At 31.8% G+C, this 27,554-nt stretch overlaps 2 protein-coding genes across 3 annotated transcripts; both read right to left on the minus strand.

Annotated features, from left to right (window-relative positions):
- Window positions 1–1,479: 1,479 nt before the first annotated feature.
- SKIP (chromatin protein family) lies at window positions 1,480–3,813 on the minus strand. Its single transcript, XM_020349395.3, has one exon. The coding sequence runs from the start codon at window positions 3,647–3,649 to the stop codon at window positions 1,805–1,807; it is 1,845 nt and encodes a 614-aa protein (XP_020204984.2). The 5' UTR covers window positions 3,650–3,813; the 3' UTR covers window positions 1,480–1,804.
- Window positions 3,814–9,079: 5,266 nt separating this feature from the next.
- Window positions 9,080–23,911, minus strand: LOC109790276 (putative RNA-dependent RNA polymerase 5). 2 transcript variants are annotated; one of them, XM_020349393.3, is made up of 18 exons: window positions 23,405–23,907; window positions 22,399–22,534; window positions 21,583–21,657; window positions 21,160–21,349; window positions 19,939–20,137; window positions 19,740–19,827; window positions 19,513–19,653; window positions 17,887–17,967; window positions 17,708–17,779; window positions 16,800–16,906; window positions 14,558–14,706; window positions 14,197–14,425; window positions 12,607–12,832; window positions 11,731–11,891; window positions 11,177–11,348; window positions 10,194–10,332; window positions 9,486–9,646; window positions 9,080–9,384 (listed from the first exon to the last, which is right to left on the minus strand). In XM_020349393.3, exons 1-18 carry the CDS (start codon window positions 23,749–23,751, stop codon window positions 9,145–9,147), a joined length of 2,913 nt encoding a protein of 970 aa, XP_020204982.1. In that variant the 5' UTR covers window positions 23,752–23,907; the 3' UTR covers window positions 9,080–9,144. The 2 variants fall into 2 exon arrangements, 1 of the variants encoding a protein (XP_020204982.1); XR_014432953.1 differs by lacking the exon at window positions 9,080–9,384 and adding an exon at window positions 10,619–10,698 and having other exon boundaries at window positions 9,506–9,646; window positions 23,405–23,911.
- Window positions 23,912–27,554: the final 3,643 nt, after the last annotated feature.

The following is a 27,554-nucleotide window of genomic DNA, read 5'->3' on the forward strand; positions in this document are numbered from 1 at the left end:
ATAGATTCGTAGGAAATAGAGAAATCGAGTTTTGATGAAAGAGTGAATAATGGGAAGAACCGAAAAAAGAGTGGAACGGATTAAAAAAGAACAAGTAGATCAAAAGAAGGTAAAATATCATAGAAAGAATAGAATAGATAAAGGGGTAAGACAGATAAGATTATTTTTACTTTACAGTAGAATAGCTAATCCATGACCGCCCTCCCTCTGTCACTGATCTTCGTCATTAGCAAAAGAAGAAAAAAATTAAATTATTGTATTTTTATCTTTATATGTATATTTAATCTTCTTAACCACATATTTTTCAATCTACTATTTTTTATCTATCTGAATTGAATTTCAATAACTTTTTTCAATCTTCAATTAAATACAACCTTATATGATAAGCTAAATAATTATTTTTGAATATAAATCATATATTTTAAAAAATATTTATCATAACATGTTTTGTATATATTGAAAAATAATTAATTGTTAAAAAATTAAGTTATATAAAAATAAACATTTACTCAACACGCAACAATTGTATACCTTGTTTTCAGCTTCCCTCTAACCTCGAGGAACACACTCCAATTCTTCCTGCCATGCCTGCATCTCAATACATCAAACTCGCTCGGTTAAATTCCTTAAGGATGAAAAATTGTCACTATTATTATCATAATTTTCATCTAGAAATGATTGTGGCAACTTTTGATATGTGCCCTACCGTGGCCAGGTTCAACTATGACTATAGAAATATTTTCCTTACAACCCAATCCTTCCCACTCTTGCATTTTCTTTTGCTAAAATGAATAACATTGAGGTATAGTATATATTTCAAAAGAATTAGGGGGACAAACATAAAATTACTGTCTCAGTTATGTAAAGTAGCAAATATAGGGTGAAAGGTCTACTTAAGAGTGACTTTTAATATGCATAAAAGATAGAAAATGTGTTCTGCTTATATTTATACTTAAAATCAAAAGTGCTTTGAATTGGTTTAGGCAATGAACAAAAAACGGCATTGACTCTAAATTTGCTATACACTTACTGATAGTGTGAAATATAAGGAAACCTAATAATTTGACCTACTTTCTTCTCATTAATCTATGTCTATACCTGAATTACTTGATTTGTCTCTTGTAGTGTCTTGTTTTGTTCCTAACGCTCATGGGCTTCCATATCATGTAGTTCTTGATTTAAGGTTGCACATTCAAGCTCTTGAGTTATAAAGTTCTATACACAGAATTCTCAGCCGTATAGACAACTTGAAACCCAGCAAGTATATCTACCATAATGTCGTCAATTCAATTTGATATAAACTAATGACACATGCCAAAATCCAAACAGAAAACGGTGCTTTAAGATGATTTACATCCCATCTAAAAGCTAAACCATAGCAAGTGCTTACATTACCTGTATCCTTGCAAGCTCAGTGGATGTAAAATTAAAAAATTACCAACATTCAAGCAATATGCTCATCATTCATTAAAAAAGGACTTCCAAAAAAACCAGAGCAAATACCTCCATAAACAAGAATCTACTTTCAACAGTACATTTCCTTCAGTATAAGTTACTGAAAACATAGATTGTCATAACAACTATAAGCAGTTTAACAACAACCAAAAAAACATTATACAAAAACAGTTTATTTCACCACCTAATCTGAGAGATGGGAAGGGGACTTCAATAAAAACTCAAATGCTAACACAAGCACATTGTCATGAGCATCCATTTTCAGACATACCAACCTAAGCCACCAGTACGGATACTAAACAGCAATAAGCATAATAAACAAGTCAGGCATCATCAAACATTGTGCTACCTAGTGCCCTCTTTCAAATCCAATGCGAGTCCTACCAGAACCTCCCTCATAGCCATCCCGCATTGAAGATCCAGCACTTGCCCTCATAGTTCCTCCACCACCCACCTTTTCCATGGCCTTCTTACCCTTCTTCACCTCTGTCAAAAACTGATCCAAACCAAATGGATCAGCCTCTTCATTCTCAAACTCAACCGGCCTATCCCTCGGACCAGCCCTCTCAGAAGCCCCGGAAAATCCTTTATCAGGCTTAAACCGATCAGTCTTCATTATTTTCTCCAGCTGCTCATCCGCACCCGCACCTCCATAAGTATCATTATCAAGATCCTTCTTTGGCCTATACAGCGTCGAGAGCGTCGGCTGTGCAGTAAACAACCCATTCTCATACACATTGTACTGATCATCAGTGGCAAAGCCAGAGGCCATTCCCTTGTCCTGGCTAAACAGCCTCTCATCATACATAACCTCAGTCCCTGTCTTGGTGGAAGCCATACCAAGAGCAACCTTCTCACTAATATCACGATCCCTATCTCGCGTAATCTTGCTCCTCTTCCCCATGGCAGCATCCTTGGCCTCCAACCTCCTCTCCCTCTCCCTCTCCTTCCTCCTCTCCTCGCGAATTTTCTCACGCTGAAGCCTCTCATCTCTCTCCTCCCTACTCTCCTTCACAAAACCCCTCTCCCTCTCCCTCTCCCGAGGATTCTCATGCTCATGATCATAATCAATGTGCATATCACCGTCGTCCACCGGCACACCCGCCGGAGGGGCTGCCGCAGCCGCAGACACCCCAATTCTCTCCCCTCCAATCCTCTCCGACCGCGCCTTCTGTGCCAAGGCTCTCAATTCCTGCTCCTTCCTCTCCTTCTCCTTCAACATCATCTCCTTCTGAACCTTAGACCTCATTGCCACCGCCTCCCTCGCCTTCTGCTCCGCCACATACAAAGACTCCGACAATTTCGCGAAATTGTCGTTAATCTGAACATCCTGAAGGCCTCTCCCATCAGCAGCAAGCCTCTTATCAAGAGGAATAGTGTAACCCTTCGGATTCTTCCAATTCGAAATACACGGAGGAATCTTCCAATCTTGCTGGTCCTTCACCGTCACCGGCCGCGGCGGAGAGTGCATCACCGGCACCGGCGGCGACCCCGAGGCCTTCGGAACACGCTTATGCTTGAACTTCGGAGGCTCCAAAGGATCCACCGGCATCTCCACCATCCTAATAACCCTCTCCTTCGCGCCGGAATTGAACGCCGCGGATTGCTGCGAGGGTTTGTATTTGATATACTTGGCGTCGGAGTTCTGCTTCGGAACGTTCTTCGGTTGCGCGGCGCTGAGTCTCACATTCACGATCTTCTCCAGCGCGGCTTTGGTCTCCTGCATCGTTTCCTCGATCTGTTTCTGTGCCTCGTCATCGGAAACGGCGTCGTCTTCTTCGTCGTTTTTGAGGATCTTAGGAATAAGATCCTTCTGCTGCGTGTACACGATTTTGCGCGCGTTCTCGTTCTGCCTCACGATGGCGTCGTAGGCGACGTTGCCGTGAGCGTCGACGGTGACGGGAAGGATTTTGGATCCAGGTTTCGAGGCCTTGTTTCTTCCCATGTCGAGAGGGTACTGCGCCACGTGGATCTCGGGAAACGCGCCGCCGTCGCCGAAGTCTTCGATTCTCCGGGGGACGAAACCGGCGCGCTTGAGGTAGGGCGGCGTTGGCTTCTGTTTGGCGGCGACGGCGGCGGATTTTTCCTCCTCCGATGAGGAGAAGCGCTGCTTGAACCATGGGTCGTTGGTGTGGTCGTAGTAGGTGGTGGAGGAGGATTTTGCAGGCGGAAGAAGCTCTTTCAGAGTGGCCATGGCTGTGAAAATTCAGAAGCTACGACAGAAGCGTAAGATAACCTAATCAGATGGAAAGAGGGAAAGAAAAAACCCTAACCCTAACCCTACCGGTGATTTTGGGCGAAGGGTTCGTTTGTTTCGGTTCGCAGACTGTGACAATGTTCGACTGCGTTTACAACAGATTGATTTTTATAGCAACCAGACTTTAATTTATAAATTTTATTGTGCACTTTTAATTAATTAAAAATTGTTATAGATATATTTTTTAACATAATCAATCCATTATATAAAATTTCTTATTATTCATTTTCTTATCGTGTATCCTTTAAATTTAACAATTCTTTAAATCAGTCCCATCTTTAAACAGCAACTTCTATTTTGTCCATTTAATTTTTTAATTAATTTAATTTTTATTCATCATAATAATTTATGATTAATCAATTCATATATATTATAATACAGTTAAAATGAGTAGTTATCCATGGTTTTATTGTCAGAAAGACACCAAATTTTTTTAATTTACATAAATATAAAAATAAAATTTACATAATTAAATTATAAAAGAAAAATATATAATAATTAATCAATAAATATGTAATGTTTATACTTCTTAATAAATAATTATATAAGAAAAATATTATTATAAAAATTAAATTAATCAATATTAATTAATTAATTAATATGTAATGTTTATACTTCTCAATAAAGAATTTTCTTGTAATTTTTAAAAAATAAACCAATAATATTATATATATATATAAAGAAAAAATATGATATATAAAATAATATATAATTAACTTATTTCCTTCAATTTTTGCTATTTTATATTTATTTTATTATTAATAAATAAGGATCGTTTTGAAATTTCTCTTTTTTCCTTTATATATAATCTCTTGCTTCTCTCTTTATTATCTCAATAATGATTTTTTTTGCTCTATTAAAATCTTAAAATCAAATTAAAATCTCTTTTTATTAACCACACCAAATTTTTAAGTGATGTGTCACCATGGTCATCTTTTTTTCTTCCATTACAATAAATTAAGAGTCAAGGTAAATGTTTAAAAATAAGCAATCACATATTGTTGTTTCATCTCATTGTCATCTACTCATTAATGATTTATAATTTGAATCAGATTATAATTTAATTTTTTTTTACATATTTGTCCGATTATGAGTTTGAACATGTTGAACAAACAAAACCTTCTAACCATCTCAAATGGAAAAGAAATAAACAAATTGAAATTGATATTGATTTTCAAAATAGTGGTTTAATATATTTTTTTTTAAATGTCCTATAATTTTTCTTTTAAATGATGCAAATCTAGATAATCTAAACTCCAAAGTTAACAATTTTGAAAATGAAGAACCGTATAAGAATAATTAAGAGCATGATATTTGTAACGTAGAAAAAAAAATGTGGCTGATTTAGTAGCCCAGAACAGGTCGTTCCCAATCTGGAACGAGTCGTTCCAAGCTATTAATTGAACTGAAAATCGTAATTGAGAACGGGCCGTTCTGGAGGGAGAACGGGCCGTTCTGGTGGGAGAACGGGCCGTTCTGGATGGAGAACGGGCCGTTCTGGATGGAGAACGGGCCGTTCCGGAGGGAGTACAGGCCGTTCTGGATGGAGAACGGGCCGTTCTAGATGAGTTCCAGAATGGGCCGTTCTGTATGTGGTTTTTATACGTGTTGAAGGAGTGCAGAACAGGTCGTTCCGATTTCAGTACAGGCCGTTCTGGCCACTCCTGAATGTCTATAAATAGAGTTGGAGGGTGGAAGAGGAATGAAGGTTTTTAGAGAGAAGGACTCTGGACAAGGAAGCTTGCTTTGGGTGGATTGAAGTTCCGGGTTGAGCTTCGGAAAAGGGAATTCCGCTTCTTGGCTATTCTGAGCCAATCTTCAGGTAAGGGAAGTTAGATTGTAAAGTTGTTGGTTGTATGTGAGTTAGGAACTCTTTTGGGTACTTAGGTTGATTAGTATGAGTTGTGTTATATGATGAAAATATTGTTGGTTGCTAATATTTGATTAAATATTTATTAATGATGTTGTTGGAAATGCATGTTGTAGTTAAGTTGTGAAGTTGTTTACAAGTTGTGTTGATTTATGATATTCTTGAAGTTGTTAAGTTGCATTAAGTTGATATTTTAATGACTATAGTTGTTTAATTAAGTTGTTTGCATGTTGTTAAAATTATTAAAGTTGTATAGTTGTATAATTACATTGAGATGTATGATGAGTAGAAAGTGAAATGAAGAGATGCATGTTGAGTATAGAGTTGAAAAGTTGCTATGTTGTTTAAAGTTGTTAAAAGTTGAGATTGATGACTATAGTTGTCTATTGCTGTAAAGTTGTTAAGTTGTCTATTGCTGTAAAGTTGTTAAGTTGTTTATTGTTGTAAAGTTGTTAAGATGTCTATTGTTGTAAAGTTGTTGTGATGCTTATTTTTGTAAAGCTGTGTTGTTGAGTTGTAAGCTGATTAAGTTGTGATGATAAGTTGTTGATCACTAGGACTAGGGGAGATGTTTTCGAAGTTGTTCATCCCATTGTGTGGATTGAGATAGTTGTAGTGCTCTGAGAGCCCAATTTGTTGAAAAACCTTCCTTGGGAAGTTGTCCCTTGGAGTGGTCGTTGTGTTGTTCTTCTCTAGGACTTAGTTGATCCCGTGTGTGGGCAAGGTCGAGGCACACGTGTACAAAGTGACCACGGTATAGGGGCAAGGTCGAGCTATACCGATTATAAAGCGATCACGGTATAGGGGCAAAGTCGAGCTATACCGATTATAAAGTGACCACGGTATAGGGGCAAGGTCGAGCTATACCGATTATAAAGTGATCACGATATAGGGGCAAGGTCGAGCTATACTGATTATAAAGCGACCACGGTATAGGGACAAGGTCGAGCTATACCGGTTACAAAGCGACCACGGTATAGGGGTCAGGTCGACCTATATCGATTACAAGTGACCAATTTGAGTAAAGTACAAAGTCGAGAACTTAGTTCCTAACCAAGTACTATACTTCCTTGTTTAAGTGGCAAAGTCTGAGAAACCATTATTGTGTTGTGGATTGATATCCAAATTTGTTGTGTTGTCGGTTTGGTATGACCTAGCCACTTAGACTACTTATCATGTTGTAGGAGATCTCCGAGTCAAAATGCGTGACGCATAAGTTGTTGATGAGTTGATTTGTTGTTGATATGAGTTGTATATTAGTTGTTGTGTTGATAAGCCGTGATTGTGTTGTAAGTTGAAATGATGTTAAGATATATAGTATATATGTTGTTTATCTCATGTGTCGAATGCGAAGATGATTTTATAGTTGTTATGTTGCATATTAAATTATTATGAGTTGTTTATTATCTCTAGCTTACCCTTGCATGTTTCCATGTGGTTTGGACTGCGATAATCATACGTTGTATGGGAGCAGGGCAGGGATAGATTGGAGATAGCTGCTAAAGGCCACAGGAGGTGCCTGGAGATAGATTTTTTTTGTAGGCTACTTTATGGTAGCATATTTTGTTGTATATAATTGATTGTTATTGGTTGCTTGATTAGCAACTTGTATTGTAAAAATATTTTATTATACTCTTTTAATATATATATTTCAATAGTGTAAGGTTGTTCGTAGTGTGACGGTCATGGCGGGTCGTTACAATATTTTTAGTTGAAAATAGTGAAAATGAAGATGATTACCATAACAAAATTAAATATATTAATGAAAAAAATTAATATATTCATGCTAGACAATCTAGACAATATAGTTCATTAAACATTTACAATCTAATAAGAATTAATCAACTATACACTGTTAGTGTAAAAAAAATTTATATTGTCAATCAATTATATATTTTAATTGTGCCATGTCACTATAAATACATTTACTTTTAATAGTGACATGGCACAATTAAAAGATATAATTGATTGTCAGTGTAAAAAAAATTTACACTAACAGTGTATAGGTGATTAACTCATTTAATAATATGAAATAATCTTAAAAGAATAACAAATATGAAAATCAAGAGTTTGTGTAGTTTGAAGGAGAAGAGGGAAAGGGAAGGAAAGAGAAGAGTTAGAAATTTTATTTGACCAAGAAGAGAAGAAGGAATGTAACTTTTTTTTTGTTTGATTCACAAGGAGAAGGAAGAAGAGGGATTTTTTTTTCTAAAAAAAAAAAAGAGAGATTTTAAAAATTTATTTATTTTTGCATTCTTATAATTTTAAATTTAATAACGTAAATAAAGATATTTTAGATATTATATTAAAATTACTTTAAAATCTCTTTGCTAGATTCCAAATCTCCACAATATTAAAGGGGAGTTAAGGTTAAGTTTGGATTCAAATGAAGGAAAGAATTTTATTAGATGGAAGAGAAATGGAGGAAAGAGGACAAGTTAGAAATTTAGTTTGGTTATGAAAAGAAAACAAGTAAATTTTTTTGTTTGATTCATAAGAAGAGGCAAGAAAATTTAAAAACCAAATTAGGTTTTGTGTTTTTATAATTTTAATAATATAAATAAAAATATTTTAGATATATTAAAAATATTTTAAAAATTCTCTGGTCCCTCCAAATCTTCTCAACATTAGAGAGGAGTTAAAATTAAATTATGAGGAATTTTGTTTCACTCCCCTCCTAAAATTTAAAAAAAAAAAAAAAAAAAAACTTTAAAAATCCTTCCTCTTATCTCCCTTCCATTACCCTCCAACCAAATATTATTTAAAATTTGGTTATGAGAAATTTTGCTCATCTCTCATCAACCAAATAAGAAAATATTTTAAAAATTCCTCCCCTCCCCTCCCCTCTCCTCCAATTCTTTTCAATCAAATACTATGAGAAGGTGATTGCTAAAGAGAATATCACCTTTATATATTAATATAGATAATTAAGTAAATTAACAAGGCATTATATAGATAATTAAGTAAACTAACAAGGCATTATTAGTATATACATACATACATTTATTACGAAAAAAAATAAAAAATAAAAAAAAGGAACTTCATCTTTATTGTATTAAATCGGGGAAGATAAAAGAAAGCACGTAGAAGGGGTATATATTGGGGGGGGAAAAACTGAAGTGCCAAATCAGCTAATGCTAAAATCAAAATAAAGTACAACTAGAAAACAAGTTTTACTTTACAAATTAATTTATACCGTTGAATTAAGTCTATACGAACATTATATGATAAAAGACCCCACAAATCCTTAAACAAAATACAAGTCCTAAGTTCTAACACAAGAGGACGTTATTCAAACTAGACAAAAGAAACTGATAATAAATATTCTAAAACATTTAAGATTTGAAGGTTAATCCTCTTATACATGTCTTCCTCTTGTGCTTGCTAAGACATGTTAAATTAAACTTGTGATGAGGTGTTAACTGTAGAAGGAAATAAGAGATATAATGTAATGCAATGAAAGAGAGAGAGAGAGAGAGTTATGAGATATGAAAGACTAAACAAGAAAAGGATAACTTAAAATAATGGTATATACTATACAACATCAGTTTAATAACATGCTTCATGAACCAAAAATCTCACGCAATGCAGATGGAGCACAGTTCAGAAGCTTCTGATTTTGTTTTATGATATAAAGCTTAGTCAAAGCTGAACCCGCAATCTTCCATGCAAAGCCACATTTAGAGACTGTATTTGTTTTAACGGCATATTGATAAGCAAGGCGATACACAGCCAAAGCCTCGTTATAAATATCAGTAACATTCTTCGGACTATCCTCCATCTTAGCAGCACCATACAATTTCTACAACAGATATTCAAATCATCACCTCAGTATATTGGAAATTTTAGGGAAACACCGCATGAAAGTAATGTCTGGGAAAGAAAGGAACTGAAAATTTATACCTCCTTATATTTTCTAATGACTTCGGCTGCCTCCTCTCTGGCTTTAGGTTTGTCCGCCAAAGCACCAGTCATATCTTTTAAATATTCTCCATATAGTGGTTCCCACTTTTCCATATAGCTGGTAGGTACTTTAACATCAAAACAGGGGAGCATTTTGATTTCTGATACAAGGACAGGAAAATGGTGAAAATACATTAAGTTGATCAATAAGGGTTGATAAAAATCAGGATAAAATATGATTTTAGTCCCTCTAAAATTTTTCAAGTTCATGTTTAGTCTTTCAAAAGAAAATTGTTCTATTTTGATCTTTCAAATTTAAAAATATACTTCTTTTAATCCTCAAAGTCGTTTAAGTGTTATTTAAACCACTTTGAGATTAAAAGTAATACATTTTTAAATTAAAGAGAATAAAATAATTCAAGAAAATTCAAGGGATTAAAATCGAATTTCAAAAAAATTAGAAGGACTAAAAGCATACTTTTCCCTAAAAACCATGAATGGAATAGAGAAATATGGCATGACATTACAGACAGGGGTGGTGCACGGTGTAATGATGAGGGGCTAGCACCACAATTTTTTTCAGAAGAATAAGAATTTTGTTTTTTTATTTCTTCACCCGAAGTATAAAAATTGTTCCTCTCTAGCTCCACCACTGGTTATAAAGTTTTGCAGAAATAGTTAAATAGTGACTTAAAGTTTAGGCCTCACCTTGCGGGGACAAGTCTCTTGTTTGCCATTTGCCAACCTCGTCAAAAATTAAACCTAAGATAGAGGTTGAAGTGAACGATTTATCCCTTTCCATATAGTGCGGGAACATTTCTGCAGTTAAATCTTTTGGAACTTGAACCTGTTAAAAACACAAGGTTCGAATTAGAAAACTCAAATTGTTTCTTGAAATCAAATTATCTGAAAAAAATACAAAGATAAAACCGAATTCATGCTCCCTAACGATCAACCACAACTAGTAAAATGTTTTTTTTTAATCCCAAATTAACATTTTAAATGGAAGTAAGCAAAAGACCACTAATTATGGACTTAAGAGTGTAAACCTATTCCATCTCTCGGCAATCATTAAAGGGAAACAGAGAATTGACTGTCATCAGATGTTCAAGAATTCTTTAGAAACTACTAACCAGTACAGAACACATGCAACCAACATTTGTAATTTGGTACACCATAGTTGATAGGCAGTGGTGCTCAAAATTGTGGACTCCTAAGAAATAATTAATGTTGACACGATCATCACGGTAATTGTAAATGTAATCAACTAATCATAGTATTGCCCACTGTCAAAAATATATGGCATCCTGTGACTTAACATTAGATAAAATAGGTCAAGTTTAGTCCAGTTTATGAATTTATAATAACTGCTCAATAGCTGTCAAATTATCTACATCCCCAAAATACTGATAATTATAAAATTTCGGACCTAATTTGAGAACCTCCCCAGGTCAACCTAGCACAATACCCTTACCTCCTAGGGCACAAAACCCATGTGGTCTCATCTCATGTATGGCAACTCAAGCATAAAAGTAGCTAAATGTTTAGCTACATATAGATTTCATAACTAAAAATAATGGTAAAATAGGAATATTAGCCCAACTAATCATCGTAACATGAATATGTTAATTTTGTAACTCCCTACTAAAGAGGCGGAGTCTGTAGCAACCAAAAAATAATACAAAACTAACCTTTCTTCCACCTTGCTTAGGAGCATCTAACGCTTCATAGTATATATCGATCAATTTAAGTATATTTTCTTTGACATGTTCCTTCTCACTCTCTTGAGAACCGTAATTTTGTAATGTCAAAAGACGATCCATGAGTGCCATCCAGCTATCAGCTGCCCCACCTACTGTGTTACTGGAAAGAGGAGAACAAGTTTTCATGTATAGATCGAAGAATTAGAACTAGGAAAATTCTTTATTATCTGTAACAGTTATTTTCTCTCTTGGTAGCAAAGAATATACCAAGTAAAAACACTAGTAAAATGGAATTTCAATTGCCAAATGTCTACAATACTGAATACAACTATATCTGCACAAAATAAATTATAAAGAAGGTGATGTGTTACTGATACATCACTTAAATGGTCAAAAGACTCGACGTCAACACACTACAATGCATTTGAAGGTTTTCAGGCAAATTACAACATATACAAGCCTAATTATGTCTCACAAACCTCTTTTAGTTAGGGAAGCAAAATGTTAACACTTAAATACTATGTACATAGCCATATGCACACCTTGGCTGGAATCGAGCTTCAAGGAATAATCTAAAAAGTTCTTCCTCAAGTTCCTCAGCTGAAAATGCACTTGGCCTTTTAACACTAGATTCAGATCCAACAGAATTGCAAGGTGCAGAATTTTCCATCCAAGGATCACCCTTTCTGAAATATTGTAATAGCTGAAACATTTCAAAATAAATGGTCAATATGAGTAAACTACAAAGTACACTATCAACTATTGACCTGATGAAAAATTTTAGCTTCAGTTTTTCTGAAGAAAATCAGAATTGCAAAAAGGATTCAGGATATATTAAAATCTGAGTTACTCAAAATGATGGTATTGCCTCATTTCTTCAGTTGTATGACTTCTAAGGTTCTCAGGCCATCTTATCTAAGAATATTCAATTCAACAATTTTTTAACCCCTTTCCTCAGAATTATTCCCAACCTAATCTCCATGACATATAACATTATGATTCTACCAAAGTGGCAAAAAATCCAACATTGGATAATTTGATGTTCTGATTGGCTAGAATATTCTAATATCATTCATCCAACCCATCCTCTCATGTTCAGACTATTAAAATGATATATGTTGTAAATGTATTGGGTTTCTGTTATCCGATAAGTGTTTAATATATTAATACTTAACTATGAGCCAATCTATCAGTCAATAAAGATACAGACCAATTCATCCAGCCAATATGAGAGGCACTGATCACATGCAACTGGTTTGATTTTAGTGACACTTCGTTAATAAGTGCTATAAAACATAAAAGGTGACAATTACCATTTAGTTAAAAACAGAAACACTGAAAAGAATACAATTCTTTCAGTATGATTAGATATAGTAAGAACGTGAAGACGGCTTCTAAACTGAAATTGAAATTGGAACCTGGGGATGTTTAGAAACCCAGTACAAGTCACCATCAAAATCACCTCCAGCAATCTCATCTGCCACTGAGCGAGTTCCAACACGTGGGAAAAAAATTGCATACTTGCTATGTCCAACATAAGATTCTAACTCTTCCACATATCTGGCTTGCATTTTGTGAATGTCACCAAAATGTAAACCTGGATTTCTATAAACCAGCACATCCCCGGTAATTTGGCCATTCTCACTGCAAAGGAGGAATGAAACAGTCAGCACATTCATGAGTATATTGAACTGCAAACTTCATTCCTATAACAAAAATCCACAAGCGCACACAGTTGAATATGATCATTTTTCTTTTGCTAATAAATATTTCATACCACTGAGATGCATGATTTCAGCTATCCCCTTTTATAAGCTAAAAGTAGACTTCCAGTTCGGCATTAAAATTACAATAGCACAATAAAAGCTAGATATGACAGATAGACAAGTTCAACTTCTACTAGCAAAGAATATATATATATATATATATATATATATATATATAAGTTACTTTTGACCCAGCTTTTCTATGAATTAAAAATTACTTTAAAGTTAAAACTCAAAATAAGAACTTCCAAAAAACATTGTTTGGAAAATTTAGCTTAAAAGATCCGTTTAAACTAAACACTCTATTTCACTATCCCACATCAATCAGTTAAAGATGTGATGGAGAGGGAGGCGCTACAGAATCAGCTTTTTTGGAAAGTTACTTCAGTTACCTTGATTCTAAAAACTATTTATCCCTCCCTTTCTTTTATATGAATTAAGTTCTTAATTTTTTAAGAATTTTCTATCAAACACTTCATAGTAAGAACTAGACCAACTCAATTATAACATTAGTCATATTAAGAGACAAACTAGAACCAAAGACCAACAAATGTTTATACTTCTGTTAAATCTATTGATCATGATATAAGTTGGGTGGTCATTGGTTAAATAGAAAAGGCATTTTTGACCATAAAGTACCTATCAAGCTAAAAGGAAAATTTTGTCATATTGATATTCAACCAATTATACTCTAATAGTGAATATTAGGCTTTGAAATGACCATAAAAGGAAAAGGTAGAAGTAACAAAAATGAGAATGTTCAGAGGAATATGTACTCACACAATTATGGCAAGGATAGAGAATAATTGTATACAAGGAGATATTGATGTGACACTTATTGAAAGAAAAAATCAGTTAATGTGGTTTGAAAATGTGCAAAGCAGGCAATTGAAGACACCGATGGAGAGAGTAAATTGCATGGTTTTTTAGCCCTGTGAAAAAGGGTAGAGATAGACCAAGGGGATTGACAAAAATATTAGAAAAAATCTCATGGTGAATAATATCCATGAGAATTCAGTTTTTAATTAAGCCAAATGACATTATATAAGCCATAGCCAACCTTACCTAGTGAGAATGTGAGGTAAGGCTATTGTTGTTGAATCTATTGGATAAGCAATGTAAAAGTAGATAAATGTGCCAATACAAACAGCAAAAAGTTATAACCATAAAGATTAAGATTTAATATTCTTTTTCGTTTGATAAAGATTGATTCATTAGGAAAATTAAGAGATTGATGCTTACTGAATTATACAAACTTCATTCTCTGCTAGGCATCCCCTGGGAGTGGGATCTACAGTCCCCATTAAATAGAAACAATCAGGCATATATATCCTCCCTCCTCTAAGCTTCTTTTTTTCTTCCCTCGAAAGTATAGACAAATGATACTGCAAAAATGGCTCATCCAAAGGTATCCCACATAAAATCATTTCAGCTGCAATGTATTCATCCATCTCACCATGGTTGATGGAAGCTGCAAGTTAACCCAGCACAGGAAAGAACTATTAGATTTTGGGCAGCAGAACAGATCCGTATCCAAAGTCCAAACAAAAACAAATTTTGATGAAATATGACCAAAAGAAGCATTAGCCACTATGAAAACTACCTCTAAGTGCAGCACGCTTATTGGAGTAGACATGTTCTGCATCTTCTAAATTACTCCTAAGTAAATCCATGAAGAATTCATTTGGAACTCCTCCATAGCTCAGAAGTGCAATAAGATATTTAGATAAATATGTTCTATTTGGTTTGTTGCTGAAACATGTAGACTTCAGATCAGGCAGTTTTCAAACAATGCAAAAAAAAAAAAAAAAAAAGTCCTACTCATAAATAGAAAAGGTTAGATCCAACTCCAAAATGCTTTATTAGGCAAGTTGGCTTAGGCATAATAGAATCAAAATATCATTTTTTAAGTATTTACCTACATTAATAGAATAGATACATGCATTAGAAGAATCATAAATTTTACTCCAAATGATTAAAAAGAAAAATATCACCATAAGTGCCTTCCAAGCCATTTTATTCTTAAAAGATTCTTGCTTTGACTGGGTACAACTATACCATGTCAATTGTGCACGAGACCAATCACGCAATCGGACCCTGTATGGTGAATCCTTAATATGAAGATGTCAAAACAAATGTATGTGTGCATTGGTCTAGTGCAAAGCTATGTGATGTATCTTGATAAATAAAGCATATCATTTGTAGAAAGTACCATATCATCAAGTTTCTGCAATTGAACACAACCTATCAGTTTAAGCTTTTAAATTCATACGCCTCACAGACAGTGACCTAAGGAGGTACATTTATACTTCCTGACTTCAAGGATAATACATGTACATGTCTTGAATTATGGGTTTTTTTGCCCTTTCTAAATTTATAATTTGAATCCACTATCCATAGTTTGTCAATGATTGTTAATTTTTTGTCTTTTATTATTTAGTTTCTTTCTTATATTTTAGTCTCTTTTCAGCTCACTTTTCGTTTCAAATGAGTGTTTCCCCCTTTTCATGTAATATTTATGTCTTTATATATATATATATATAATTATATATATATATATATGAGGAGGGTTATAATAATACCGATGTAATTTTTACTAAGTATTACACCGCTCAATCACTTTATATTAAATATGAATTTTGTAAATCCAACCTTAAGATTAAAAGTTCATATCACTTTATATGTTTATATCAAATTTTGTTAAAATTGAACAATTTGAAGATAACCAAAGTGTTCATATATAGTATATTTTGAAATGTATATATTACGTCAATTTTATTTTATAAGGATGAAGTATCAAATCATCTTAGATTAATATAAAATTTTGTATATATGATCTAAGAGTAAAGAACTTTCAATCTAATGATTGGATTTACAAAATTCACATTTAATATAAAGTTATTGAGCGGTGTAATACTTAGTAAAAGTTACACCGGTGTTATTATAACCCTCCTCTATATATATATATATATATAATATTTTTTTATTTTTTAAATAAACTGTCTCACTAACTCAAGGTCCTAGGTCCGCATATTTGCAAGTGAAACATAAATATGTCTCCATTTTCCACACACACACTCATATGTCAATAAGTTCAAGTAACACATTAGCAACGAGGAATATATATATATCCTGCAGAAATTTGAAAATGAAATATTGAAATACCTTGTGGTGGGGGTATAAGCAGGTAACAATCAATCTACAAACCCGAATCAATCCAATTACATTTTTGAGAGTTGGGTTGGGTCACTGGGTTGATTTGGGTAATTTTTACATTACCTAATTATAATTGGGTTGGGTAGCGGGTAATGGATTTTGTTACCCGATGAACACTACACACAACACCATCACACATACATTACAAGCTTTGCAAGAGATGAGGGGGTTAAGGTGGCAAGTGCTTTTAAAGTCTTTGAGTAAGTATTTTACTTGCTCAATAAAATTAATTTAATATTTATACATATATTTAATTCTAATTTTTTTCACTAAATATTGGAGAAGTGAGTTGATTCACTGTATTGAAGAAGACATGGAGCAATAAGAATAATTTAATTCCACTTTTTAAGCAATTCAAAATTTGTTATGTTAGTGACTTAAAGTTGTTTGGGAATTTGTGATTGTTATAATTTTGTTTATACTTTGTATCATGTATTAAAATTCAAATTATCTACTTATTTTATTTGTTTCAAAATTTTAAAATATATTAATTTTTAATTGCTCAACCCAATTGTAGTTGGGTTGCCTAAAAAAAACTTTACAAATCCAACCCAACTCATCCCAATCAAGTGTAATTGGATTGTACACTTAAATAGTTCAAACCCATTCCTACCCATTTACACCCCTACCTTGTGGTTACTACCTCCACTGAATTTATGCTTTGCTTATTCAGGAGACTCGAGTCTGTCTCAACTTTAATCATTGAAGGCCGAACCTGTATTGTCCTAGGAGGAAGCTGTAAGATTCAAAAATACAGTATCAAAATAGCACAAACACAACTCTAAAACAAACAGAAAAATAAGCATCACGAATACAGTAAATGTTGTGGGTGTTGCTTGGAATATCATGAAAACTCTCATACATAAAGTAATATTCTACAGGATACCTATAAGACTACATGCATCATGGTGTTGATTGTTGGATTGTACTCTTGAACAACATCTCTCACAAAAAGCCCTCCAAGCCCGCCAAAATTATATTACTAAAATGTTTCTTAAATATATTCCCTATCTTATCTATTTTGTCATATAAAATTCCAACTTCCAGATAATCATTGAGAACAAGGGTAAATCTGGAAATCATTGAGAGAAAAATATTTAATTACCAAAAAGTACAAAATTCACATGATATACATATAATTATTTTTTCTGAAAAAAGTGGTTTGGATCTTAATAGGACTAGACATCTGTAGGTGGTATGATAGCGACACGCAAGTGGCATGATAAGCCAAACAATAATCAATAGTCGTTAGGATATATGCTCTAATATACTCTAATACCATCTTAAGAAAGTGGATTGAAGCCTAATTCAACCTTACAAAATTGGTTTGTAAGATAAGGATTGTTTCTTACTTACATACACCAGTATGACCATTTCACTAGTTCATGTGAAATCTCCAATATTTTTTAACAAACTAACCAAGAAAGCTTCACGTAAACATAGAAATAAACTAGGTGCTCCACATAAATGTACAATAGAAAAACATACCGGAGACAAATCAATTTTTTTTGCCCAAAAGACTCAGTCATACATATACCTTTGTGTTAACCAAAAGAGTACCCTTAATTGCACAACCCATGTGATAGAGACGGCACTGAATCAGCAAAGGCTAGACAATCAAGGAAAACCGATAAGTTATATTGAAATAATATCTATCCACATTAAACAGCAAATTCAAAATATGTGAACCGGCAAAACAAAAAGCAAATAATATACCGGTTGATGTGTGCTCAGCTTCAGCTCTGCTTCTCCCATTGCCTTACTTGTATCCTCAGGCTCAACAAGATTGTTAATTTCCTAAGTTTAAAGGAAATCATAATCCATAGAATAATCAAAGAAAAAAGGGACTAGATCATAAAACACATTCAAATATATCAGAGCACATGAGTTAAAATTTGTTTTTAAAGAGAAAAATAACAGCAACAAAGGCATGAGCAGAATAACATAAAGTCCAGGCAATCAAGAATATATATATATATATATATCAAAAAGAAAAAGGCAGCGTGCATTAAAAGGATTAGTTCCTTCGAAAACATATTAATTGGAGATAATTATCCAAAAGGTTTTTCTAAAAGAAGCATTTTCATACACTTTGTCTCCTTAGTGATTAATTCTGTTTAAGATGTTTTACTCTTATAGAACAGTTGATTATGTGCAATCACATGCAAATAATTGGGAACAAAATTTTTTTTTTCTTTTACGCACAATAATGATGAGAAACACATTAAAACAATACCGTAAAAGGAATAAAAAAAATCACACAAATTTATTTAACGTGGTCCGACCCCTCATGCCTACATACACATCGATATTCATGATCTATCAAAATGTATTACAAATATATCTGAAAATCATCCTTTCAAGTTTTGTGGGTGAAACTTGAAAATCCCTTCCTCACAAGTTTTATGGGTGAAACTTGGAAACTCCTCCCTCACAAGTTTTATGGATGAAACTTGAAAATTCATCCCTCTCAAGTTTTTTGGCAAAACTTAGAAACCCTCCTTCACAAGTTTTCTAGCAAAATTTGAAAACCCTCCTTTACAAGTTTTCTAGTGAAATTTGGAAACCCTTTTTCATACGACCTCCTCTCTCATTTAATGCAGTGAGCCCCTCTACAAATTAGGTGATTCTTCTCATCTTAAGAGTTTCTGTTTATTAACCTAACATCCTAATCTTTAAAAAGAAAACAAATATCTAAAATAAATATAATATATTTCGATTCTAAACAAAATCTTAAAAGAATCAATATTTTTTAAAATCTAAACAATATCTTAGAAATTTAAACTTGAAAATTTGAATTGTTTTCCCAACACAAAGGAATATAAAGAGCATTCAACCAAAACTTTTTTCTTCCATACTTCAACTTCAGAGTTCAAACTCTTAGAATTATATATGAGCAACAGGTTTCTTAGAATTTGGATTCAAGCCTAACTCAAATCCAAAAGCTAACTCATAGGACAAGGATTGTCTCCGACTTATGAACACTATTTTGACTGTTTGATTAATCAATTTGGAATCTCTTAGACACAGTCCTCATACGGTGGACTAGGCATCATCTCAAACGTTAAAGTTTGCAAGACAGCATAAATAAAAGGCATATAAATTGTAAAAGGTAAAAATCAAGCTTTATCCCCCAAAAAACATTATTATTCATGAATGAATCAAGAAAACTAAATAAATAATCAACAGGCAATGCTGATGATAAAAATAAAATGGTGGATTCATAATAAATTTATTCCTTAAGTAGATTCCCAACACAAGTTATGACCACTGGTTGATAAATGAATGAAACTAACTGAAGAAAATGTCCAGTGGAATAACAAAATGAAAAAGCAAAGAGACCTGGATATATTTTTGCTCGAAGTTCCTTCCTTTGAACACATTGTTAGGGCAGCACAATGCCAAATCTCTAGAGATGAAGCCAGTTCCATCCGTGAGGATACGTGGTTTCTCATTATGATATATTATATTGCCATTTTCGTCCTAAACTCACAATAAAAAAATAATAAATTTTCTGGAAGCATAGCCATAAATTATATAACCCTTAAGGTGACTTAAATTGACTATACCTTGCAATATACATCTTGTATTGTTTGGACATTCACAGTTGCCAAGTCAATGTTGAGTTTTATGGTCTTTGACAGAATGAGAGAGAACCTGAACGCCTATGAGGTTAGTACATTGCATGAAATCTATTTTGAGTGGGACTGCAGCAGGATACTGAAATAGATAAAACTCTAAATGATAGTATTTGCATAAGTATCATACCTGGCCATATACTTGTCCAAACTGGGCAACATGTGAGCATGCATGAATAAAGTTCTTGCTTCAGACACTGTCTTATTAGACAAAATGTAAACAGCACTCTCATCGGCAGAACAACAGGATTGCATTCTAACAAAATAGCACTTTACAGAAGAACTTGTTGAGTCCTTCTTCTTTTCCTCTTTTCCTCCATCTTTAAAAACTGTTCAGTTGGTAGAAAATTTATAAATGTGTATATTAGTCACTAAAGGTTTCTTAAACTACTCAAGATACAGCACCAGACACATGACAATGTGATAGAATGCTTCCAGCAGCCAAGTGAACCAACAAGCTTGAAGTTCAACTACAATTGATCTCAGTCTCTAGAACTGGTGTAATGGCCTCCACTAGCCTATCTACTGCTTGTCCAAGCACCCCCACTATACCCAAAAAAGAAAAGCTTTGTGCAAAGTTTCAAATCTTGGTCCGCATCAACTTATGCGACCACAACATCTCCATGTGGCCGCTGTATTAACCCCCGATGCCACTACACAACCATGACTAAGACTGTAACTGCAATTTAAAATATTGGCTTAGAGCAAGAGGCCAGGGCAACCACCAGGGTCACCACATGATTTATTAACTACCGCACAAAGGACCACATAAACACTTGGAAGTAAGAAGCAAAGATATGTATTGTATGTTAATCATACACTCCTGATTGACCGAAAGGTAACCCAAGATTGAGGAAAGAGAAGCTGGACATATTCTCAATGTTACAGAAATTGACTCAAGAAGGTACTAATACTCTAACATAACCTAAAATTATAACACTAGCATCTGATAAAAAAGAATGTCAAAATTGAGATAATGATAGCCCATAGAAAGCCAATAATGAAAATGTAGCGTCCACATGAAATAACTCAAAATCTTATTACAAAACTGCACATGATTACAGAATATTACTGAGCATGTGAATTTTCAGAAATTTGCCGTATGAAAGATATATTGTAAGATAACAGATGAGAGGCAGAGAGTAGAACGATGAACAAAACGTGGGAGGAAAACAGATATAGAAGCAGATCAAATGGGTTGTACACTTGTAATCTAGATCATATGTTGCACAGAATACTTGCATCAGTTACATGTCAATCAGATAAAAGATACACTGGCTTTCAGGATCATAGAAACTGTAAAAAGGCAGGATAAGAAAAACAAAGTAAAACTAGTAAGATGTTGGATTACCAAAAAAACGATACAAACGCAGACCAACTTGGATCCCTTCTTTTCCAAACTTTCCATAGAGTTCATTCGCTTCTTCAGCACTGGTCCTTAAATTCTTTCCATTCCCATCTTCAGCAAATTTAACTTGCAAAACATTATCATCCCCAAGAGATTTCTGCAAGTGTCTTTGCGTGCTTTGTAATATAGGGCCCTGAATTGTAATTTAAAAAAATTAGCAATAAAACAAACCACATTTGACATAAAAATAGACAGTCAAATCAGCAAAAAGTAACTAAAATAATGACCATATAACAATCTAAATACAGTTTCTTGATCCAGTACCATAGAATTGAAGTCGTTGGATAGTGAGAGAGTCACAATCCCAACGAGTCAACAACAACTTTTTAACAGTACACAAATCCAAGGAAGGAGAGGCATACAAACCTTGAACCTTAAGCTCCCATCTGAAGAAACATAACATTGATATACATGCGTCCGACCGGAATCCCAGTCAAGATACTGATGAAACCAAAAGTTAATATTAGTAAGTAAGAAATAATTAACCACACAAGATAGCCAACACTGCAGGATTGATATTCAGCATTGTGTGCTGTGAAAGTTTGTACCCACGCCTTAACCATATTTTCTCTTTATCTTTCCATAACCATGGGCATGCAAGGGAGGGGGTAGTTAAAATAATTCAAGATTTTAAAACTTTTTGCTATCATTTTGCACATAGAATTAAATATTTTAATGGTTTAATTATCCTTTTAGTTCCTATAATTTTATCAATTTTATCTTTTAATTTCTATAATTAAAAATATTTCATTTTAGACCCTATATGTACCATTTTTACTTCTTTTTAAGCCTTATAGTTTCATAATTTTTCCCTTTTATTTCCCATAAAAATAGACATTGGAAACTAAAAGGGAACAAAAATGATATATATAGAAACTAAAATGGAATATTTTTATCCATAGAGACTAAAAGGGTAAGATGATAAATCTATAGGGACTAAAGAGTAATTAAACTTTAATTTTATTATATCCCAATCGAAACCGTCATTTTAATTCGTGATCAATTTTTAGTTGCAAAATGAAGTAATAGGGAATATCGATCAACCTAAAACTCAAATTATGAACTATACCATTACTGGGACAAACCAAACTACCACACGTGTTAAGCTTAAGCATCCGGGTTAGGCATAACTCTATTCCAAAAAAAATAATTATTAACCGGTCATTGAAACACGATGTTTACCACTTGCCGATCACTTTCACGGTAGATGTAATTTTTCCCCAAATCTTCCCATATTGTTTTCTCGAACGTTGTCATAGGCAAGTCTTTGAGCTTTCTAATATAGTCAGCATCGGTGATAACTTTCTCAAGACTCTCTCTGTATAACCCAACAAAGAAAACCACAGGTTTAACCAGAAAAACTCAACAAATTAGACTGTGCGTGAAAAAGGACGACACAAGGTATCTCTACTCCACTGATCAATTTATATACACAAAGTTAGTTAGCGCGTTTCAAGTTTCAACACTAAATAAAAGGAGTAGAAACTTCACTAGTACAAGAGAAGAAAAATTATTTGAGCTTTCCTTGTGCATATCAATTTTTTGGAATCATTTAGAAACTAATATTTGTTACCAGTAAAATTCATTTTTTCCCCTTTTTTTAATAACACCAAATGTATGTTTTCATGTCAAATAAAATTACTATAGACAACAAAACTTGAAGCATTTAAGACAAAACTCTCCTATTCAAGAAGGCTGCATATCATAACTCGAAATCAATACATCTAGTTAAGACCACATGCATTTACACGAAAAGCAATAAGACCATTAGGTGACAAAACTTTTCCTCTCAGAAATTAATGCAAAACTCGAACTCAAAGACACGATAAATCTAGAAAATTATCTAACTTTGAAACATGAAAATTAGGATAATATATTTAAACCGTTGGATTTATAAAAATAAATTAAATTATGAGACGTGTACAATATATATTTTAACTTAAAATATACACGTGTCATAATCTAATATATTATTATAAATTCATCTATCATAATTTCCTCTCATAAAATCGGAGAATCCATTTCCATCTAGAACAACCACACCAAGGGACATAGTGGTATTGAAAACTCAATTCAGGTAGCTCTTATTATTTAAAATTAATTAAAGTGACATACATGCATTGATGAGAGAGGAAAAAACACATACTATTTATTCAAACTTGTTGAAAGAGAGTGAGCATTGCATTACCGTCCGATGTAAGAGAGAAGCAGAAAGGCCTTTCGGAACTCCAATTCGCCGAGCGCCTGCATCTGCGGCGCGTGGAGCGAGTGCTGGTAGGGGCGCGTGGGGGTGGGGGTGGGGGTGGGAGTGGGCGAGGGAGAGTTGGTTTGCTTGAGCATGTGTTTGGTGAATGCGGAGAGAGTGGTTCGGATTGAGCTTCGGGCGATTGCGCGGAGGATGTAAAGCGCTCTTTCCTCTCCCGCGGCGGCGAGTTCTCGGCGGAGATTGGAGTCCGGCGGAGACTGGTTCTGGCTCCGGCAGATTTCCTCGATCAGATTGTCGACGGAGGTGGGAAGAAACACGTGATCGGCCATGCGAAGAAGAAGAAAAGTTTGTTACTTAAAATTTGAACAAAGTGAGGAAGTGAATGAGTGAGTGAGTGATACATATAAGCAGTGAGAGTGGGTTGGTTCCCGCTTCTCTCACTGACAAACTCTCACTATTGGTTCAAATCAAACACCTTTTTTGCCTTTTCACTTTACAATCAACCATCTCTTTACCTTTCAACTGTTTGTTTAACCAGAGAAATGTTGAGAATATTTTTATTTTTTTAAAATATAAAAAATTACAAAAATATATGCTAAACATTTTTTAACGTATTATTCCTTTTCATAATTTTCAAATCTATATTTATCACTGGGGTTACTAGTATTTTAGTTTCTTCATTAGACATGTTAAATATTTGTTATATATTAATGGGAAAGCGTCTCTGTTAATTTAAAATAAAAATAAAAAATAGAAAATAGGATTCGTGGTTACTCATATATTTATAAAAATAAAAATTAAATAAAAAAAGATACTGAGAGAGAGAGGGGGGGTTTAGAAGTAGAGAAGTTATTAAAAGAATTAAATATGAAAATAATTAATCTGATTGTTGAATTCAACTCTTATATATTAAACATCAAATATTATCTTATTTGTGAGTATTTTTAAGAGTTTTTTTCACAAAAATATTTTTATAAGAATTTTTTTAAAAAAAAATTATCTAACTTAATTTTTATTTATTAATTAAAAATTAATATTTTAAAATAAATTATCAATAAAAATATTTAAAAATATTTATTTATATAAATTTTAAATATAATTTATATACTCAAACATAATATTTATATATATTAACGAAAAAGGTATTTTGCGTCTCTAGAAAAACAAAAAAGTTTATAATTATTTAAAAATGTATCTCTTTCATTTAAATAAAATTAAATAAAAAGAAAAAATCTCATCACACAATATAATCATTCATACTTAATATATATAAAAAAATATGTTTTAATACCTGTCTTTTTTTCTATTTTTTATTAAATACTTCTACCATTTTACTCATAAATTTATATTATACACTTTATAACTATAAAAATTATTCACCCTTTGAAAGAAAGAAAAAACTCAATACAATTGCCTACTTTTAAATCTTAATATATATTTTTTTACTGCAACTATCTTCTCTCAAAAAAAATTTTAAAAATATCTAGACATAAAATACTTTTTTCTCTTATTAATAAGAATAAAGAATGTTGTCAATAGTATTTAAAAAAAAAATATTATAAAAATAGTCGCAATGAGAATTGAAACTAGGTTCTCATGCTTCTAACTATTACAATTCTCGTTAATATTAGTAGAAAAAGTTAAATAAATAGGTATTGCTATATTCTCTTATTTATTTTTTCCTACATCAAGATAAACAAAAAATAATTTTTTATTTTTATGAACAGTTACATTTAAATTACAAAGTAAAATAAAATATATATATATTTGTGTGTGAATACAAGGAAAAAAAGTCTATATTAAAATGAAAATAAAAATTGTTACCAAAACGTATTTTTTTATATAATATTAGAGGAGTTAAGACATATTTTATTTCTAATAATTATATATAAATAAATATTAGAAATTACGATATAATGATCCACTTAAAAATTAAGATAAAAATGGTTAAATACCCAATATTTCTTTTATAATATATATAAATATATATTTACGATAATTATAAAGTTTACGTCTTTTTTTTTCTTCTGCATATTACGTATGTCTCTTATTATGGATAAAAAAAAAATAAGAATATCTCTTTTTGTGTGAATACATTTTTTTCATATTACATAAGCTATCAATTTCATCTTCCTAAACAGATTTTCAAAATCAATTTTTTTTTTAATATTAGTAGTTTGTTGATTTTGATAATATTTATTTTAATAACTTCATAAGTATGCTTTTCAGTATAAAAGTTGTTACACAACCAGTGATTGAAATTCATGTTCAATAAATTTATAATTTTTGTTGATTTATAATTGTATGACAACATAAAAAGTTTACACAATAATATATATATATATATATATATATATATATATATATATTATTTTCTCTCACTTTAATGGTTATATTTATTGTGATTTTTATTACACTATAAGAAATGTTACTATAGGGTGTGTGTCATTATATGACAATTTTGTTGTAGTGTTAGTAAATGGTATAAAACTTTTTAAGGAATTAGTATTTTTCTATTAATATTAATCAAAAACTAAAAAGTAAGAATTTCATTTAAAAATATTTTTTAATAACTTTCTTTCTCTATTTTTCTCACTTTAATTACTTTTTTTTAGAGGGTCCCTTTAATTACTTAAAATCATTCGGATTTTTAATGTTAAACTAATGAAGTCGAGAGTGTCTCTATATAATATTTACACATGTAATTATATATATATATATATATATATATATATATATATTTTTTTTTTTTATACAATATATTGCTGAAAAAGAATTATTGTATAATTGCGTGAGAAAAAAAATTATAGATAAAATAGAGATGAAAACAGTCATTAAAATGAGTAATTATTTATTATGATGTGTTTGTAACCAATTGAATTTAACTCAATTCAACTAGAGTTAAAAAAAAAAGTTATATTCACAACTTTTTATTTTTTTATTAAAATTTGTATTTTTTTTATTGAACATCATTTTAAATTAGAACTTAAACATATATTTAATAATTTAAACTTATTATAAAGAAAATATCATATTTTTGTATACATAATTTTTGAATTATTTTATTTTTACAATTTTAAATAATAAAAAATAATATAAAAAAATAATTAAATTTAAAATTTGAACCTAAAATCTTGATATTCTAAAAAATCAATACAATATTGATTAATTTAATAAATATTAATAATTTTTAAATATTTTTAAATAAATATATAGACATGACTAATTTATAAATTAATAGCTATAGATAAAAGGGGGTAATAAGGGTCGAATGGGATTCTTGGGTTTCTTCATTTCATCCAGAAGTCATGAGGCCATCGGAATCCCTCAAAACGGTGGAATAAGATACAGTTCTGGTCTGCATGTGCATTCATTGCATTGCGTTATTTTAAAACTTTTTTTTATCATCACAAAATTTCACCATAGGGCATGTTCAATTGTAACATGAATCCTCTCACACCAATTATTAATATAATAGGGTGAGAAAAAAATATACTAAAATTAATCATAATTCGTTGAATAAAATTATTTTAAATCTCTGAATTTAAATTTCTTTTTATCTATAATAATAACAAAGTTTAAATTTAGAATATAATTACATATATATTACTCCAATATGACTAAAAACAAGTAAATTGAATTTTTCACTTTAAATAAATATTCTATTCTTTTTTATAGTCGTTATTTTGAACATAATTGTATTATTATTTATTATTGTGTTCTTTATTTTGTTTTTTATTGTGTTTTTTATTTATAATTTATTATTATTATTAATGACAAAAAGGCACTTAGTATTTTTATGAATTTTGTTTAAAAATAGTATAAAATTTATAAACAATATATAAAGGTTGTGATTTATTGTTTTTGCATACACAATCTTTAAAACATTTTTACTCTTTATTTATTATGATGATTACACACTTCTTTCTTTTAGTGTTGAATAATAACTTAATGATTTTACTTTATTAATTCAAATAAAAAAATTTATTTTTCAAAAAATAAATTGTATATCTAATAATTGTTTTGTAACTTTCACAAACATTAACAACGTACAATGTATTTTTTTGTACTAATAAAACATAAAGATAATAAAGATTATAACATATAAAATAAGTGAGATATGTAAAGTTTG

This window comes from Cajanus cajan, chromosome 1 (genome assembly GCF_000230855.2).
Source record: "Cajanus cajan strain Asha chromosome 1, NIPB_CcT2T_4, whole genome shotgun sequence".
In the NCBI taxonomy this organism is placed as follows: domain Eukaryota; kingdom Viridiplantae; phylum Streptophyta; class Magnoliopsida; order Fabales; family Fabaceae; genus Cajanus; species Cajanus cajan.